The sequence below is a fragment of the Tachypleus tridentatus genome, chromosome 10 (genome assembly GCF_004210375.1).
Source record: "Tachypleus tridentatus isolate NWPU-2018 chromosome 10, ASM421037v1, whole genome shotgun sequence".
In the NCBI taxonomy this organism is placed as follows: domain Eukaryota; kingdom Metazoa; phylum Arthropoda; class Merostomata; order Xiphosura; family Limulidae; genus Tachypleus; species Tachypleus tridentatus.
Window position 1 is genome coordinate 141446266 of NC_134834.1, and position 17962 is coordinate 141464227.

Consider the following 17962-nt stretch of genomic DNA (forward strand, 5'->3'; position numbering starts at 1 on the left):
AAATGTTCAATGAGAGCATCAAGGTCTGACTAATCATACATCTCTTCAAGAGACAGGTATAGATAATAAACAGTGATAGTATTATCTAAGGAAACAAGGATGGCTACAACCTCCAGGGGTGTATCAAGTGGGAAAGATAGGGTGGGTACATACTGATCAACCAGCAGTACCACCCCTTGAAGCACCTGTCCATCACATAACCTGTTATTTCTATACAAAGAAAACTTTCACAAAGTGACTGTGTTAACAGGTTTCAGAAAAGTTTTCTGTGAGAAAAAATACAAGATGGTAAGAATTAATCAGTGCTTTGATTTCATCCAAATTATAACTGAAACCTCAACATTTCCAGTGGCCATTTTTACTTATATGAAGGAGAATTGGACAGAGAGTCCTTCTGTTTTTGACCATATAGTTTCTTTTTACTAGATGGTCTATTGAGCTTCATGGATCCTGCCCTGGGTCAAGTGGACAGGTCTCTATCAGTATATAAATATTCCAATGACTAAAGATATGAACAAATAATCATTTTGCATCTTGGGGCAAAAAAGATGATGGGCCCAAGGAAACACCAGAAGATGGAGCCAAAGGAAGCAGATTTGGGGAGCCACTGGAAGGAATGGTGGCGATAGATGACTTGTCAACTCTCTTAACCACAGAGGGCAAATGCTTCTTCACATGGTTTGAAAACAACTCTGTACAAGATATTGAGAGATCTATCTGCAATTCCATTGTAACAGTGGTATGGAGTGCAGAAGCATACATCCGAGATGGAGTGTTGGGCAGTAACTTTCAAGCCCCAGGGTAAGAAATGTGAACTGTTTTCAAACACTATCTCTTTTTCCTCTGCCCACCTGTGCAAGAGAGGTGAAAGCCACTACAATTAGCACAATGAGAATCCATTTTTCACTAACAGTAATCATGGTCCCTGCCACTGCAACGAGCACACATAAAGGAACCATAATATGGCGTCTTACAGTGACCAAACAGCTGCACCTTGCAATTTAGATAACCTACCTTGATGGTGGCAGGTGGACATGATGTAAATGTTAAAGTTAGGATATTGGTTGGCATTGCAATTCCATCTTTGCAAGTGGAGATACATTCCACTACAGAAGCTTCTTGGATGGACAAACCAACAAGAATCTCTCACACAGGTATGTTCTTCAAATCCCTCTCAACAATAACTCCTCACAACAAATTCAAAATAGAATGGGGAGTAACCTCAATGCATCTATCCCCAGTGGACTTTGAATGCAAGGAGTTCACTGTATTTATGTACTTAAAACTTTTATATTATTAAATATGAATTATTAGCTAAGATTTTATGCTGTACTAATTAATAAAATTTTATATGTAAGTTACTAAATCTTCATGATGTGCAGTAAAGGATGCCTGTGGTGATAGATATTTAAAAAAACAAAAACAAAATGGCAACAACATGATCTTCTTGACATTAGCAGTTTGCCAAGTAGGAAATGTTAAGATTATGTTTAAAAACATTTGTGCCAAAAATTTGACCAGCATAATGATCTTTTGCCAAAGAATTATCTTTTTATAAATTGAGCAAACAGAAACTGCCAAATGTCTATCACATTAAATGAAGAGAACACTGAAAAATATGTGCAATGAAAGGTATACTGGAAAAACAGTACAAAGAAAAGGAAAAACTAGCTGAAAATAAAAAGCTTAATTATGTGACAATCTGTTAGTTGAATGTAATCAATAAGACCAGCAATTAATCAATTAGCAAATTACACTAATCATTCAGCTCTACTGTTCTTTCAAAGTTAGGTTATGGAATTTTGTAAGTTTAAAATTCAGTAAGATGTAAATTAGCCATACTGATTTTTAAAGCAAATTCACTTTTCACTCAAAAACTAAGTTTTCCATTTCAATAACTTCATAAGTAAAAAATTCAGAGATGTATTTCATATTAATGAAGTATGCACAGAGTTACAAGCTTTAAGAAAGATAACACTTTCTCACCTTTAAAATAGGTTCCATGTAGGGCCTAATGAGACGAGGTGCATTTGCCACCAAATGTCCTAGCATCTTGGCACTTTGTTCTTTGTTACGTCCCACACCTGAATGTTCCAATTCTGTAAGTATCTAGTCATGAAAAATAAAAGTGGATGTAAGTTTTCATTCTTTTACTATAAATACTATATTTTTGGCATTTTGCTTAACTTACACTTCAAGTCAGTATCCCAGCTTACCTGAATAAGAACCTTTCGAAGGGAAGGCATAACATAAGCTGGATTAATGTCCCTCAGTCTTCCTATAGTGCATAATGCAAGTTCTCGTATTTCAAATACCTCATCATTCAAACAGACAAACAGAGCATTCAGATTTTCTGCTTGAGCAAGATGTCCATCAAATCTTTCATCCAATGATGCAAGAACACAATATCTCACATCAGGATCTACATTAGAAATATAAACATCCCCTCAAAATAAAATTTAAAGTCACAGGTACCCATAACTCCTATTCTACATTTGTAAATTTGTGACCAAATAATCAAATTTGAACAAACACTATAAATGTAAATAAGAAAAAATTAACCAATATATAATTATCTTAATTATTATCATACACCAAGTTATTACTTTTGGTTTTTAAATAAATAAAACCTTCTATTGAAAATATTAAAAATAAAGGTAAGTTATTGAAAATCTAATTTCAACTCTCTTTATACACAAATTTAAATTCAAGGTAGTAATGTCAAAATAATTTACGGAATTGTAAGTTAACATTAATTTACATCATTTCATTTTATTTTTACAAACTTATAAATCAAATGAACAAAAACAACCGAAGTAAAAAAAGAGTTTAACCTCTTAATTACTAACTTGTTTGAAAACTTATCATTAACTGTGGGAGTTCATAATTTACATTATATTGATTATTGTGTGCTTTTGTTTGTTGCAATATACTCATGACAAGTTCCAAAAAGTATTGGCTTAAATCACTCATTTTCAAGAAAAATACACAATAAATGCTTACAGAAATTATAATGTAATTAATTAAAGCACTGATGGTATTTTTGTGCAAGACTTGTACATTATTAGGGACCTGTAACCAAAAAAGTTACAGACCCAAAAGCAAATGTATGCATAGTCACTTACAGAGTTAATGAAAATAATTAAAAACTGCATATTCTACAAGTCTTACACATTATTATATTCTTTACTTTCACTCATAACATTAGCAAAATAATAAACATTACAGTTCATCAACATATATAGTTCACACCAAAACAGCTGTTCAAGTAATTAAAATTAATAATAATTCCAGACCATTAATATGCCTGTCATATCCCAGTTGGTCTGATGAGCCCTGTTATTAGGTAAAAGGCCTTAATCAGTACTATACGTAGTAGATAGTGGAATTGGTTCATTACCAGATTATTCTTTACTTTCACAAGATTTTATAACTTACAACTACATTTGATTAATGGTTGGATTTACTTTTTTTTTTTCAATATGTTGAAGTGCAGCCTGTAATTAGTTCCATTACCTTTAAACACATACAAAATAAACACTTCAGAGACCACAATAATACTATGCTAATAAAGAAAATAACAGAACAGAAAAAAAACCAACTGGCCCACACAGTCCTGACATGAACATTTTTTGAGGATGTACAAGCTAATGTAAAAAATAAGAATGTCAAAATATAAACAAATAACTTGATAGAATTATGGCTTTTAGAACAACATTTCACAATTAGACTGTTTCACAATAAACTGTTTGGCAGCATGAAAACAAGGCGTAAAGCAAAGGAGTAACATACCCAGTATGTATACACAGAAATTTTGAAACAAAATCAGTGTAATCTTACTGTTTTAAATTCACATTTATAAGCAGGATATCATATACTCAATGAACTGAAAATATTAGGAAAGACTCCCAATTATAAGCTAGAACTATTAGGTTGTTAATGAAATGCCATACTAATGAGCAGGATAACCATATATACTGTTTTAGAATGGGAAATGTTTGAAGTCATCAGCATAAGTTATATCTTTCAAAAAATAGGTTAACATATAGATGTAATATAGCACTGGCACCTGGTTAACCAACAAGTTCCAAGTATGCATATATTGCTGTCTGATATCAAAAGGTAGGGTTAAAACCGAGATAAGCATACTTTCCTTAAGACAGCAATCTTAAAAAAAACTTGAGTCTTAGCTACCTCATTAACTTTGTTTGCAAAAAAAGTTCAGTTTTAAAACAAAGTGGAAAGTTGCTTTTGTTTCGAACTGAGGTTAATATTCCTGGCAAGTAGCATATATTTGAAAGGACAATAAGAGGATAGCTCTCCTACTCAGTGATTTTCTGAGCAATCTGAACTATTCATAAGAAAAGAGAAATTTAAGTTTAGTCTTACCAAAAGTGAGAAGAAGGATGTATTGATCTTATTCAATATTTTCTTCCACGATTACACGTGAAAGGCTGAGAACAATCATGATTTGAAACATAAGTTAAGGGTCTTTATGGTTTAGTCAGTCCTTGAATTTGATGCAAGAAGCTAAAACATGATGAATAATAGTACAATGACATCAACAGCAAATATCTGATATGTGTGGGTGATGATAACAAACATTTAATTTGTGAATGTTTCAGAATGTACATATTCCACTTTCAGCAAGCTATGTTAAATATGATATTAGGTAAAGTTTTCTGAATAGGAATTAAAATTCAGAGTAAAGGGATCAAGTAAATAAAGAATAGGATAGTGCAACAATTGTAATATACAATATTATACAAGTTAATAAAAAACACTTAACTGAAGCAAAGTTGCAAATTCCTTCATGAGAGATAAACTTATCTTAATTAAAAGTTCAGTACTGGATGATACAGATGATTGAAATTTGTAATCAAAACAGAGTGGTTGTTGTTTTCACCATGTTTGTTAATTGTGGAGTCTGGAAAACTTAACAGTTCTTCACTTCTGCTTGATACTCCCCATACGTTTGCAAGTGCAATTAACATTACAGCCACCATGTGTATTCATATACAATCCTAGGATGCATAGGTGAAGGTAATGGGTCTTTAGGCCTGAACAGATTTTGAATATTGAATGGTGATTTAAATATTTGTAGTTTAAGCTGTAGATAACAAGTTTTAATTATTCTTAAATCAGTGACTACTATGAAACTGCTCTTAACTTTACTAAGACAGGTCCTCCTATGTTTGTAGACTTGCGATCAAAATTTTATTGAACTCCTATTTTATGAATGTATATTTGCAAAAGCCAGTTTTTTACTATTGGATAGAGTAATACAAATACATGTGCTATATCATTCAACTTTTGTAACTTTAGGAAGACACTATTGAAAGGTCAATCAAATAAATTTTTTACACATGTAAAATGTTGAGGTGTAAGTTATTTAGACTAAACATCTGTGCTTTTGTGTTATAATTTCTAGTAATTCTACAAAAACGAATTTATATTTGTGTTTCATAGTGGTTGTGAGGTCTGTAGAATTGACCAAACCCATACAAGGATACAATACGGAAAATAATATATGAAGTTTTTTCTCAAAAATACACTTGATAATTATCTGGAGTTTATAGCAGTTTTGCATGTGGAATTTGACAATTTTCTGAGGCATAAATGCATTTTCAATCTTAATATCAAAATTACCTCTCATGTTGGATAGTCAATATTCAAAAACAAAAAACATTCAAGAGAAAATATTTAATTAAAATATGTTAGAACTTAATTAAAAAATCTGGAAAATTTTGTGGAGATACATGTACATTTTAAAAAGCTACAATATAGCTGCTTTATAGTCACCCATCCACCCATATTAGGAGTGGTAACTGACTTATCTCTTAACTCTGTATTTTAATTTATCCTTACAAAATGTGAGATCTTTAAAGATTTAGTCATTTTTTTACTTAATATCTTGTTTAATATAGCTTACTGGAGATGAAAATTAGTACATTCCAAAATGTTCAAGAATTAAAAATGTTTGTTGTCATCACACACAAAATTTGTTGTTTTTGCCATCATACTATTACTCTCATTTAACTTAGATTCCTGTCAAACATATTTGATATTTTGTAAAGTTCAGAAACATTAAAGTTTTCACTGTTCCTTTTGTTGTATTTAGCTGCCAAACTAAGAAGGTATTAGGCTGGAGACAAGTTTAAAACTAACATTAAGAGTAAGCACTGAAATACAATCCTTTTAGCTGCACTGCAAATTTGTTTATAAATGACTTGAATTTAATTCCTGTTTCGAGCAATTAATGGCTCATAGTAAAAGTTACAGTACACCTCAGTTCCACCGATTATAAAATATTCATCATGTACTTTAAAGATCATATAATCATAGGCATAGCTTAAAGCTAAACTTAACTTTGATTATCTGTTTCTTGCATTTACTGGTTTTAAGAATAACATACCTAGTCACTGCTTTTCAGCACTGTATTTAATGCATTAACACAGAAATAATGAAATTAAGCATACATACATGAACACCTAATCTGAGGTTTAACACTTTCTAGAGCAAACTTAACTAGAGATGTGATCTAGTTTATGAAGTCTTGGTATGCATGATCAGTAATGTTTTAAACAACTTACATAATAATGTTCCCTAGACATCTGATCTTGGATCAATAAACTATTCATACATCAGTAAATTATTCATAAAACCTACCTGCATCAAATATGTTACAACTGTTCCTACATCAGTAAATTATTTATACAACCAAGTTGCATCAATGATCTCTTTATTACAACTGTTACTACACCAGTAAATTATTCATAAAATGTAACTGTATTCACATCTTCTTTATGTAACCTACATGCATCAATAAATTCTTAATAGAACTCTCTTCTTACACAGAAGCATGTACAATCAAACCTATTTCAATAACCTATTTACAAATCCTAACATTAAAAACATTTGTAATATTTACCTTCACCAGTAAGTGATTGTTTGCAAATCACTAGTGACTTCCATGTACATTACCCCTTTCTTTTGTATTTTATTTGTAAAATACATTTACATTAAAAACTTATAATATCAATCTGTCTCAGTAAATTCTTTATAGATTTACCTGCACCAGCAATTTCCTTATATAACCTACACCTCAGTCAGGAATATCTTTCAACATTACCTACCTGCATCTGTCACTCCTACAACCAAAAGCTTTGTAAGAACATCTTGAACAGTATGCATTAGTGTTGCACTGTATCTTCCACTTTCTTTCATATTCTGCAACACACACACAAAAATAGTCCTAATGAGACCTAAAGTTCCTGAAGTTAAAATTACCTACTGTTTTGGATGACTGGCAAACATTTGTAAAATATCTGATGTTCTTAAATCAAACTATAAAAAGCATTAAAGTAAACTGTAATGAAAATTATTTTACCCTAATTTTTCCATAGAAATAAAACACAAAGTTAGAATATATGTCAATAATTATTTATTCAATGATCTAAAACCCAGCTATTCAGGGCAACTGTGAAAGAAAGACAATAAAAATGTATTCTGATTGGAGATAAAATAAAACTGTAAATATGCAAAAATTTCACAAGTTTAGTATTTGACAAATTTTCTTTGTGAAAGTTGTCCTAATTTATTTTGCCATAATGAAGCTGAAAAGAGTCTTACAACTTCATATTGTATGTTTGTGATTTAAAAAGATGACAAAAATTAAAAGCAGTCACAACATTCCATGTAACCTTTAAGAAAACTGTGCTTACATCTAAGTACAACTAAGTAATTATACATGAATGTTGATGTTAATTCACAGTTAAGTTTGATGCAGAAAAAAAAATAAAGCACTAGTCACAAGAAGCTAAAACTTACTCAAACGATGACCAAGAATTGGAAGGTTGACCAAAACCAGTATTAAACTATGGCCAAAAAGTGCAAGACTGATGGCAGTCAGTATTAAACCATGACCAAGAAGTGCAAGACTGAGGGCAGTCAGTATTAAACCATGACCAAGAAGTGCAAGACTGAGTGCAGTCAATTTTAAACCATGACCAAGAAGTGCAAGACTGAGTGCAGTCAATATCAAACCATGACAGAAAAAAGTACAGGACTGAGGCAGTCAGTATAAAACCATGGCCAAAATTGCAAGGTTTAGGACAGTTGATCAAGACCTCAGTTATTAAGCTTACTGTACACATGTTACACCAAGATATTATAAACTGTTTATTTGTTATAATTTTACATAAACAAATAAATTCTGAATAAATAATAAAAAATTCCCAGAGGATATAATCAGTCAAATAAAAAAGAAACTTCATTTTTTGAAGCATTCATCATCCCATGAAATCTTACATTTATTCTTAATTAATGGTTTTATTATAATAAATAATTCTAGTCACTTTTTCTTGAAGGATCCTGTATAAATACCTACTGCATTACCCATTTAATTTAAGGAAGTGTGCCTATAATGATAGTTACTTTGAAGATGTCTTTAATACTTTGTTAACATTCTATCTCATTTGAAACATGAAATTTTCTTTTAATAATTACTGTACAATCTCTTTATTATTGTTATGGTTTCATGGAACTTTATTCAGAGAAATTCAAGTTTGTTTTAGAAAATAAAACACAATGTAATAAATTCTGATGGAAGACTAATTCAAAGAACATTGATTACACACAAAGTAACCTAAAATGAGGTATAAAATTTCAACAACAATTTTATTTATATTTTAATAGAAGTTTTGTTTGTCTACACAGTGAGTTATCTGCTCTGATCAAAACAAACATTGAAATCCTATTCATATCATTGTGAGCTCTCAGACTTCTTGGTAAGCCAAGAGGAGGCATTTGGATGTATCCAATTTCGTAGCTATAAAAATAAAGACCAGTTCTGTGAAGCTAAAAAAAATATGTATTACATACACAGTAAATAGTGAGATAAATATATTTCAATACAAGTTTAAAATCATTCTGAAGTAATAATTACATTAAATTTGATTTTCTTTCTTAAGAAGTGTATAAAATGATGCATCATTTCTAATAATTTTAGTTACTTTTACATATTTTTAATATATAATTCATGGCACAGAACATTTAAATGTTATTAAAGGAGTACCAGGAGGAGGGTTTCAGGTATCCATTTAGCCTAGTGGTCTTTATTTCACTAACAAACATGTGTTGGTAGTGGTGCTACCACAGGGTGTAATGATGCAACTAGTGGGGTAGTGGGCATAGTGTAGTTTAGTGTAGTGCTTCTACATTCTTGTTTTCAGCTGTCTCTGCTGGCTAGCTTACAGGTCTTAAGTCTCCTTCTGCCAATACAGAACCTCTCCTGCACCAAGACTCTTGCAGTGCCTCTCTGTGGCAACACACAGTAACTGGGTACCTCACGGCCACAGGCTAAACTGCAAGGGATCTCTAAACATCTTAACTCCCAGAGGTGTGATGTGCATGGCCCATCAGTGTGTGGACATGCCCTGACACCCACCATTCAAGACCTAAGTATGGGTTAAATAGTTCTGCTACCTTGCAAATTAAGATTTTTATCTAAAGGCAAAGGGGACTGGCCCTGACAGAAAGAAGGAGAAGTGACTTTTCTCAAGGAAGATAAGTCTTCTAGACAACCAAAGGCTCAACTTGAGTCCTAGAGAGGACACTCCAGCTGCTGATGCTGCTACCAGCTAACATGGTAGGTGGCAGTCACCAGTTTTAAGGGTGTGCATATCAGCAAAGGATACCTGCCAAGGGTCGTCTACAATGGTGGGGTTGCTATTCAGCACCATTGGTCAGTCACCGCCCACCTAACCCAGACAGCCCCTGGGCAACAGGCATTGACCAGTCACTGTCTATCTATTTCATTGGGCATATGGGACTTAGGAGCAGTGCTTCAACAAGTGGACAGTAACTTGTCACCTACAGATACAATAAACTCAACGCTTAGTGCCCATGGGGATGCTGGCCAGTGCTATGGTGTGCATGCACCTGGACAGATGACCCAAATGGTCAACAGGAAAATAATGGAGAGGAGTAAGAGGTCAAAGAAAGAAGAGGCCTAGGAATAGAGTTGGAAAGAGACAACTCATTGGTTAGTGTGAAAGATTGAGAAAGAAATATCTCATGGTTTCATACAGCAATATCAGGGAATTAAGAGGAAGCAAACCTATCTTGGAAATGTAATTGGGGCATTTCACCTGATACTTCTGCAGGAGACCAAGATTCAAGACAACATTGAATTTGATCTGGAAGGATGGACTTTAGATGAACTATTAGGCAATAGTGGAGTAGCCAACACTAGCAAGATAGATAGCACTATCAAAGTGGAACATCTGGATGACCAAGCATACAACACTCACAACAGAAAAATCCAATTGGTGAGAGTGTCCGACCATCACCCTACCCAGCCCAATCACCATGGCCAACCTTTATATGGCTTATGATAGTGCACCCAGTGATAAAGTGTGGGAATTCCTTCAGGACCTGAGTTTCAACTATAGCCCATTTATCATTGTGGGGAACTTCAATTTATGCCACACCAGCTGGGATTCCATGGGCTGCAACATAAATGACCTAGGACTGTTTGAGGCCCTTGCTGAGTTAAATCTTTGCATCCTCAACCCTGGAGAACCTACAAGGCTTGCAGAGATATATGGGGACCCTGATACAGTGATTGACCTTGCTCTGATAAATGGAGATGCTAAGGATTTGGCCATCTGGAGAAGGAGCTACAAAGTTACGAGTGACCACTTACTGTGTGAGGTATGCTTCTTTTGCCAGCTCCACCATGCCACTCCTTCAAGGAAAAAGGCCTTGTACAGTCAGAGGGACAAAATTGGGGCTTGGACTACAATCAAGGACAAGATCAGGAAAGAGAAACCTTGAAGGACCATTATCACATGCCAGAATGCTCTAAACTGGTGGGATCCTGACATGGATACAGCATGGAAAGAAAAGAACAGAAAGGAAAGAGTTTAAGCAGTCCAGGGGCACTGCTAACGTGGAAGTCTTCACCAAGCTAAGAATTGAATGTAACCATGCCACCTCAAGGTTCAAGAGAACTGCAGCTAGAACCAAAGCTCAATGGGATAGGTTATGTGATAAGTCCAACCTCAACACCAGGGTGTTTTGGAAGTTCCATAACAAACTGAAAGCTCAGAGATCTTCTGGAAAAACCACTTTGTACAGCAACTCTGGACAAGTACTACTCACCAATGAGGACCAAGGTAAAGCCTTTCTTGCTAGATTCATCAATCAAAGTTGTCACAGTGACCAGGATCACAGGACAGTGGTCAGAAATCAAATTGAAGAGATGGTTAAAGTGAGTGAGCCCTGGCAGTGCTTCAACATGGAAGGTGTGATGAATGCCATCAGGTCCAGCAAGGAAGGAGCATTCATACCAGATGGCACTGCTGTCAAGAATGTTAAAGACCTGCTAACAGAGGTAATCCAGAGCTTAGCAAAGGCTTATGAACAGAGCTGGAAGTCAGGAGTCATTGCAGAAGTCTGGGACAGATGCTTTCATAAGTGCTGTGCCAAAGCCAGGAAAAGACTGCAAAAGCCTCAAGGGATATCATATGATTGTGGTACAAAACTTTATTGGAAAGATCCCTGAGAGAATTGTTGCTTGCTACATCACCAAACACGTTGAGCACCTGCTTCCTGATGGTCTTGGAGGATACAGGCCTCAACGTGAAACTTGATCAATGCCACCAGCTTCACAGCAGAAATGTGGTCTGGTTTTGAATGGAAGGAGAACACTTTAGCAGTTGCTCTTGAAGATACCTGTAATAGGGTGCAACTTCCTTTCTCACTGACAAGATGTTGCACTTGGGACTCCAACTTTGTGTATCAGATGGGTTATGTCAGTCACTTCAGCCAGTGCCATGTCATCATGAAACATGGTGAATGGAGATCAGACTGGTCAACTATAAGCACTGGCCTTCTACAGGGTTCATCTCTGTCACCTGTCCTTTTTAACATTTACACCCTCGATCTAGCATCTTGATTCACACAAGTGGGACATCTACAGAAATGATCACAATAGGATTCAATCCAGGCTAGACAACATAAGAGACTAGTGTAAAGATAACAGCATGCTGATTAATCCAGAGAAGGTCAAAGCACTGTTCCATACATTCAACAACCATGCTGATACATCAAATATTCCCATTCCATCCTTTTGGGGTACAGAAATTACACAGGACATTGTGTTTAACAGGAAATGAACTTCTCCAAGCATGTGGATGAGTCATTCTCAGGGTCACAAAAGGAATGAATGCCCTTCATGCTGCAGCAGGCAGGCATGCTGAGGAATGTCATTTGAATGTGCTGTACAGAAACCTTGTGTTTTCAGTGGTTGATTATGCACTGCCTCTGGCACAACTCAGCAACAATCAACTTGGAAGGCTGGAAATGATGCAGAACACATGTTTCAGGATCATCACAGGTTGCACCAAATCAACTCCAGTGTCAGTGCTTCAACATCTCACTGGATTCCAAAGTATCAAGGACAGGCAAACATCACAAAGAGCCATACTCTTTGTCAAGACTTGGCAAATTCCAAGGCATAGACTTCACATACTTGCAAGAAAGTACTCTCTCACTGCTGAACCATCCAACCAACAAAGATATTCTATATGCCACATGAAACTTGAAGTAGCACCTAGGTCTCATCTAAAGAGGAAGTTGTGGCTTGAAGTAGCTGCACTGGCTTGCAAGAAGATCTGCAACTCATATTCCCTTTCCAACTGACCTCCATGGCTTTGGTCTGCAGAAAAGGAATGGCCATACCAACCTGCAGTGATTGTCAAGTTCCACAGTGATTATAGAGAACTGCCTCAAAGTGCAGCAGAAGCAGCATGCCAGGAGATGTTCCAAGAACTTGGCCAGAAGGGAAATCTCATCATTGCAACAGACGGCTCATTCACACCAGAGATTATGAGAACAGGTTGGGGATTTGCTGCATTTCTGGATGGTACACTCATAACTGAGAAGTCTGGAGCATGCACCATGTACACAAGTAGCACCAGGATGGAACTTGATGGTGTCAAGCAAGCTCTTGGATGGCATGTCTGAGAATCCTTGGCAGTATTGCAGAAAATCCAGTGTGGCTGGCTACCTGATGGGTGGATAATAGCTGCACCTTATCTCCATGATAAATCTCCTAACTTTGTGTATGTTCCAAACCACACTGGTATCAAGTTCAATAAGAAGGCTGACCAACTAGCAGCAGCAAAACCAACAGACCAGATGTCACTCTTTCCTCAATATATAACACTCTTGTGCCAGCAATAAGCATGCCAGAGCATCAGAGAATCTCTCTTGCACTCAGAAGATGGAGATACATTTCTCAGCCTCAGGACCCCTTTTGGCATCTCTCATGACAGCCACAACAAAGGCCTGGACAGATGTCACAGAAATTGTCTGATCACCAGTAACATCAGCAGAAGTACACTCAACCTCCTGTTTATTGGAAGGGTCAAGGCAGAGAGGATTGTGACCTGCTGGCCAACACAAGTAAGTAACCCAAAATATGTAACAAGAGATTTGGCAAACTATCTTATAAATTATCTCTTAGTTTATTCATCACTGTACACAATTTTCAAATTTACATATTTAATTTTATAATAAAGTATATTCACGGATCTTTACCTCGGGGAATAAAGGGTAATCATGACTGCTAATTCTTTCACTTATTTAATCAAATTTCTTCAAGTTCAAAGCCACCAATCCAACATAATTTATTTACAGAAATTACACAAACAAAAAAGTGAAATGAAAAAAAAGGTAAATGTAACTTTATTTCCACAAAATAAATTTCCAAAAACTTTACTGTTCAATTTACAGCTGTGGTCTTTAATTGCAGAAACATTACAGAGGAATTTATTATATTATTATTATGAAGAAAAACTCATGTTGACTGACTTGCCTATTAAGAGACACCAGATACAGTTGCACTTTCAAAACCTGGATATCAGGTTCAGTATTAAACTCAACAGAGGGCTATGTAGGATAACATAACCATTCACTAAATATATGTCCTTGTATAATGAATAATACTATCTACACCTAACCCCTTCCTTATGGATTCGGTAACGTCATCTGCACTTCCCTACTCCTAATTTCATTTTTGCATAGCTTACTGAAATTTAAAAAGTTTCTCAAATGTGCATGCATATTACTGCTATAATTAATTAGTCTATAGAAAAAAGTTATTACCATAAGTAATTGGCTGCATATAAAAATAAAAACAAGATCTTCCAACTTTCATCCATATATAATGTATTTTATTAAATAATACAAGAAAACCTTTGCAAAGAAATAACTACAGTTAAATAAGAATCTAATGCTTAGTTTTTATAAATTCTTCAATGACTTAAAGGAACACGTACATCTGCGCATGATAGGGATTAAATTTAATGAATCTTTGGTTAAGCTTTACACTTAAAGAGGTGTGATGGAGGAGAGAATCATAGTCTGCTGTAGGTTGAGTAACATTAAATACCTGATACCAATTTAAGGGATAGACTGCTGTTCCTGCTTCTTTGAAATATTACTAAAAGTATGTCAAAGAACTGTATCAGAGAAGCTTTAAAACTTTCTGGAGTGCAGAAACTTCAGAGAACTTCATCTAGGTGGACACACATCTCTGGACATTATAATCAGTGTTCACTTTTTTTTTTAAAAAAAAGAGCATCTTGAGTCACACCACTAGATTGTCTTAAGGTACTAATGTCCCATTAGACATGAAGACTAGCTAATTAACAACATTCTCAATGACACTCTTGTAAAACTGCTTTCACATACTAAGAAAGAGAAAGTAATTTTATCTTGATTCACAAAGAATATTTTGATTTATTTCACATAACCTAAAAGAACATCTCAAGTAAACCTAAGCTGTGGCAATACTTAGGATGATTTTAATACTTGTATATTCCTTTTTAATGGTTTTCAAAATGGTAATTAACAAACACCTAAAAAGGCTAATTACAGTTATACATGTTTTCAATGCACTCTCAAACAGCAGTTTTTTATATACATTGTTAATAATCTATCTTTAAAATAAATCTTCAAATCTGAAGAAAGTTTCAGACAAATAGAGAAATGTGAAAAAGAGTCAAGATAATGAAAATTCTAAAGCACTACATAATTTGATATTACAGTAGAAGATTTAATATTAAATAAAAAGGTCACAAATACTTCAATATTCTAGACTGAAAGGCTAAAGCTCATTTAAGCTAAATGCACCATACCCGAAGAGCTGGAGAGAGCAATCTGCAGCAGGTTCTTACAGCTTCAAGCCTTATATCTTTGTGTTCACTTGCAAGATAACACCCTGCACAGTGCCTTACATGTTGCATCAGTGACCGACCTAGAAAATGGGTAGAGAAATAGTTCCAGTTTGTCAAATATCAGATATTAAAAACCCATTCAGTATAATACTCACAACAGATAATCAACAAGTTTGATATACTTTGGATTTTCACATGCAGTACTCCCACTAAACTAATAAATAAAAATTTATTACAAAACCAAACAAAAAAACTAAAATCTTAAACATCTTACAGTAAAGATGATCAATTTTGTATTTATCTCAGCATACATCAATCAGAGTTGGCTGGTTCAATTACCACAGTTTTTGGTATGCTAATAGGAAACTTTGAGACAGTGTAGATGAGTTTTTTATTTATAATTCTTGCCAAAGAACAGTGACAAAAAGTCCTTAAACAAGGAATATATCCACTTTTAACATATATAATTTTGTTTGCCATCATTCCCAGTTGATTTCTTCAGTTACTGTAATTTTTTGGTCTGTAACTGGAAACTGTGATGATATACATGGGCTATTTTGTTTTATAAGTTTTGCTCAAGGAAAAGTATAAAAAGTCCTAAAACAGGGCACATTTCCTTTCTCTACACATTTGGATTTAAGTTCAAAGACACAAATGAGTCAATTATTACCTTTCACAAAACCAGGGTATGCAAATAGCATATAATTAGGTCATTAAGAATTTAATGACAAAAGAATGAAAAAAAAAGCAATGCTTAAAACTGTCCTTTATACAAGTTATGTTTCCTAAACTCTATTATCATGGGTATCCTTTACTGCCAAAGTTTTTAGTACCTTACATTCAAAATTTTAAAAATCTACTTTTTATGGTATACCAATTAGTATAGCATCTAATCTATACTTTAATAGTTTACAAGGTTTGAGTGTTTAATCTTAAAAGACAGTATTTTAAAAAAAATCTTGAATTTCTTCTAGTGATATAATTTCTCTAGACATCTCCTTTTCTCTATTTCATCCACCATCTCTAATAAATATGAAATTAAACATAAATTAGCCACCATAAAATCATAATTGTTCAGACAAACAATAATTTTTATAACTTTCAATTTTGTTTGGTTACAGAGCCATCAAGTGGAACATCAGACCCTTTTGTCATACCTACCTATAACATCCTCTTTTAGGATTTTAGTAGTTCTCTTTTACATTTAATTCTATATTATCTGTAACTAACAGGTTTTCATCAATTCAATGGTGTATTATACAACACTGTTTTCTGAATGGAGAACTGTACAAGCTTTATTCTTATGTGAAAGATAAACAGATTGAGTGATTTTTGTAACACTTCTTGTTTCATAGTTAGAAAGCCATAAAACTGTGATAGGGAAAATTCTCAATTTTTTGCATGTTATTGTTCTATGTTCTTTGGTGAATTATCTAATTTAATTATTATTTAGTGCATTACTATTATTAGTATAAAAAAGTAGAGTTAAATGTCACTGGCAATCAATAGCAAGAAAAAGAAAATTGGGTAAGTACTTTATTTCTTGTTTTTTTTATCTTTATTCTTTGTGTATTACAAAAGTAACTAAAATGTAAATATATGGACCTCATTAAGTTAAATGGTTAGATTAGGTTAAATAAATAACAATATATTAAAAAAATGTTTCACTTGGTATGCACAGTAGCTTTTGTGGGTAACAACTTGATAGCACAACATAACATCCACCTTTTCCAAGTGGTTTACAACTTACAATGGTACAAATAAGAGTCAGACAGTTCAAATGGCAATAAAACAATAAAATTTAATTATAAGTAGATGTACATTATTGCAAGTTTAAAGCTATTTAAGATAAATACATCTTGTTTCAAGTTACAAGTGGAAGTCACTCTAGAAAGAAGAAAGGGTAATTTAATTCATTCAGAGTTCTTTTTGGTAATTATAAAATCAGTCATTGACCAACCCTGTACAGAGTTAGGGTAGAGAAAATAAGTAAAATACAGAGTTTTACTGAAAACAAACATTTGACATGCACTTAGGAGAATTAAGAAATTACACAAATCAAATCTGAGATTTTTGAGATGAAGAAAGGTATTTTTAATCTTATCGTGAAAATCAATTTACAAATGGACTATTCAAAATAAATATATCCATAGACCAACCTTTTTTCAGTTTCTTTAAAATATGTAATAAAAAATGACTTTCTGTATGTGAAAGACTTGTAATGTTTACAAAAATACTGACAAATTTTGTGAAGATATACCTACTACGTTAAAAGTTTGTAGTATCAAATCTATAAATACTTTATACAAGTACAAAAAGGTCATGTGGACAACCAAATTGGCAGGGTCCATAACCATTTTGTACTCATTAGTTTCCATACTATAACATTTGATACAGTATGTGCATCTTCAAAATATTGGACAGATTTTAAGCAAACATTACAAGACTTTTGCATATGAAAACTAAAACTTCTTTAAGTATTTTTAATAAAGATTTGTCTGCGAATTAATCAAGTAGTTTTGTTTATTAGTGCTGAGTGCAAAATGATTTATAGGTTAAGTTAAAAATAATTTTTGTCATCTTAATAATATTAAAAATATGTTTACTCATTTTTTATCTGTTATTTTTCTCTATACCAACTCCATATAAGAGGTTGGTCAAATTGACCAGCCTCATAACCATAGAAAACTTGAAATAACCTTTTTTTCTTTCTA

General features: G+C 33.7%; 1 protein-coding gene across 3 annotated transcripts in view; it reads right to left on the bottom strand.

Annotated features, from left to right (window-relative positions):
• The window catches only part of mTor (serine/threonine-protein kinase Tor), a 218302-nt gene that overhangs the window by 147895 nt on the left and 52445 nt on the right, over positions 1-17962 (bottom strand). For all 3 annotated transcript variants that reach the window (XM_076464082.1, XM_076464079.1, XM_076464080.1), the window contains exons 13-16: positions 15210-15328; positions 7137-7230; positions 2217-2422; positions 1987-2109 (exon numbers count right to left, since the gene is read on the bottom strand). In XM_076464082.1, coding sequence (XP_076320197.1) covers positions 1987-2109; positions 2217-2422; positions 7137-7230; positions 15210-15328 — 542 coding nt within the window. The remainder of the gene's footprint in view (positions 1-1986; positions 2110-2216; positions 2423-7136; positions 7231-15209; positions 15329-17962) is intronic.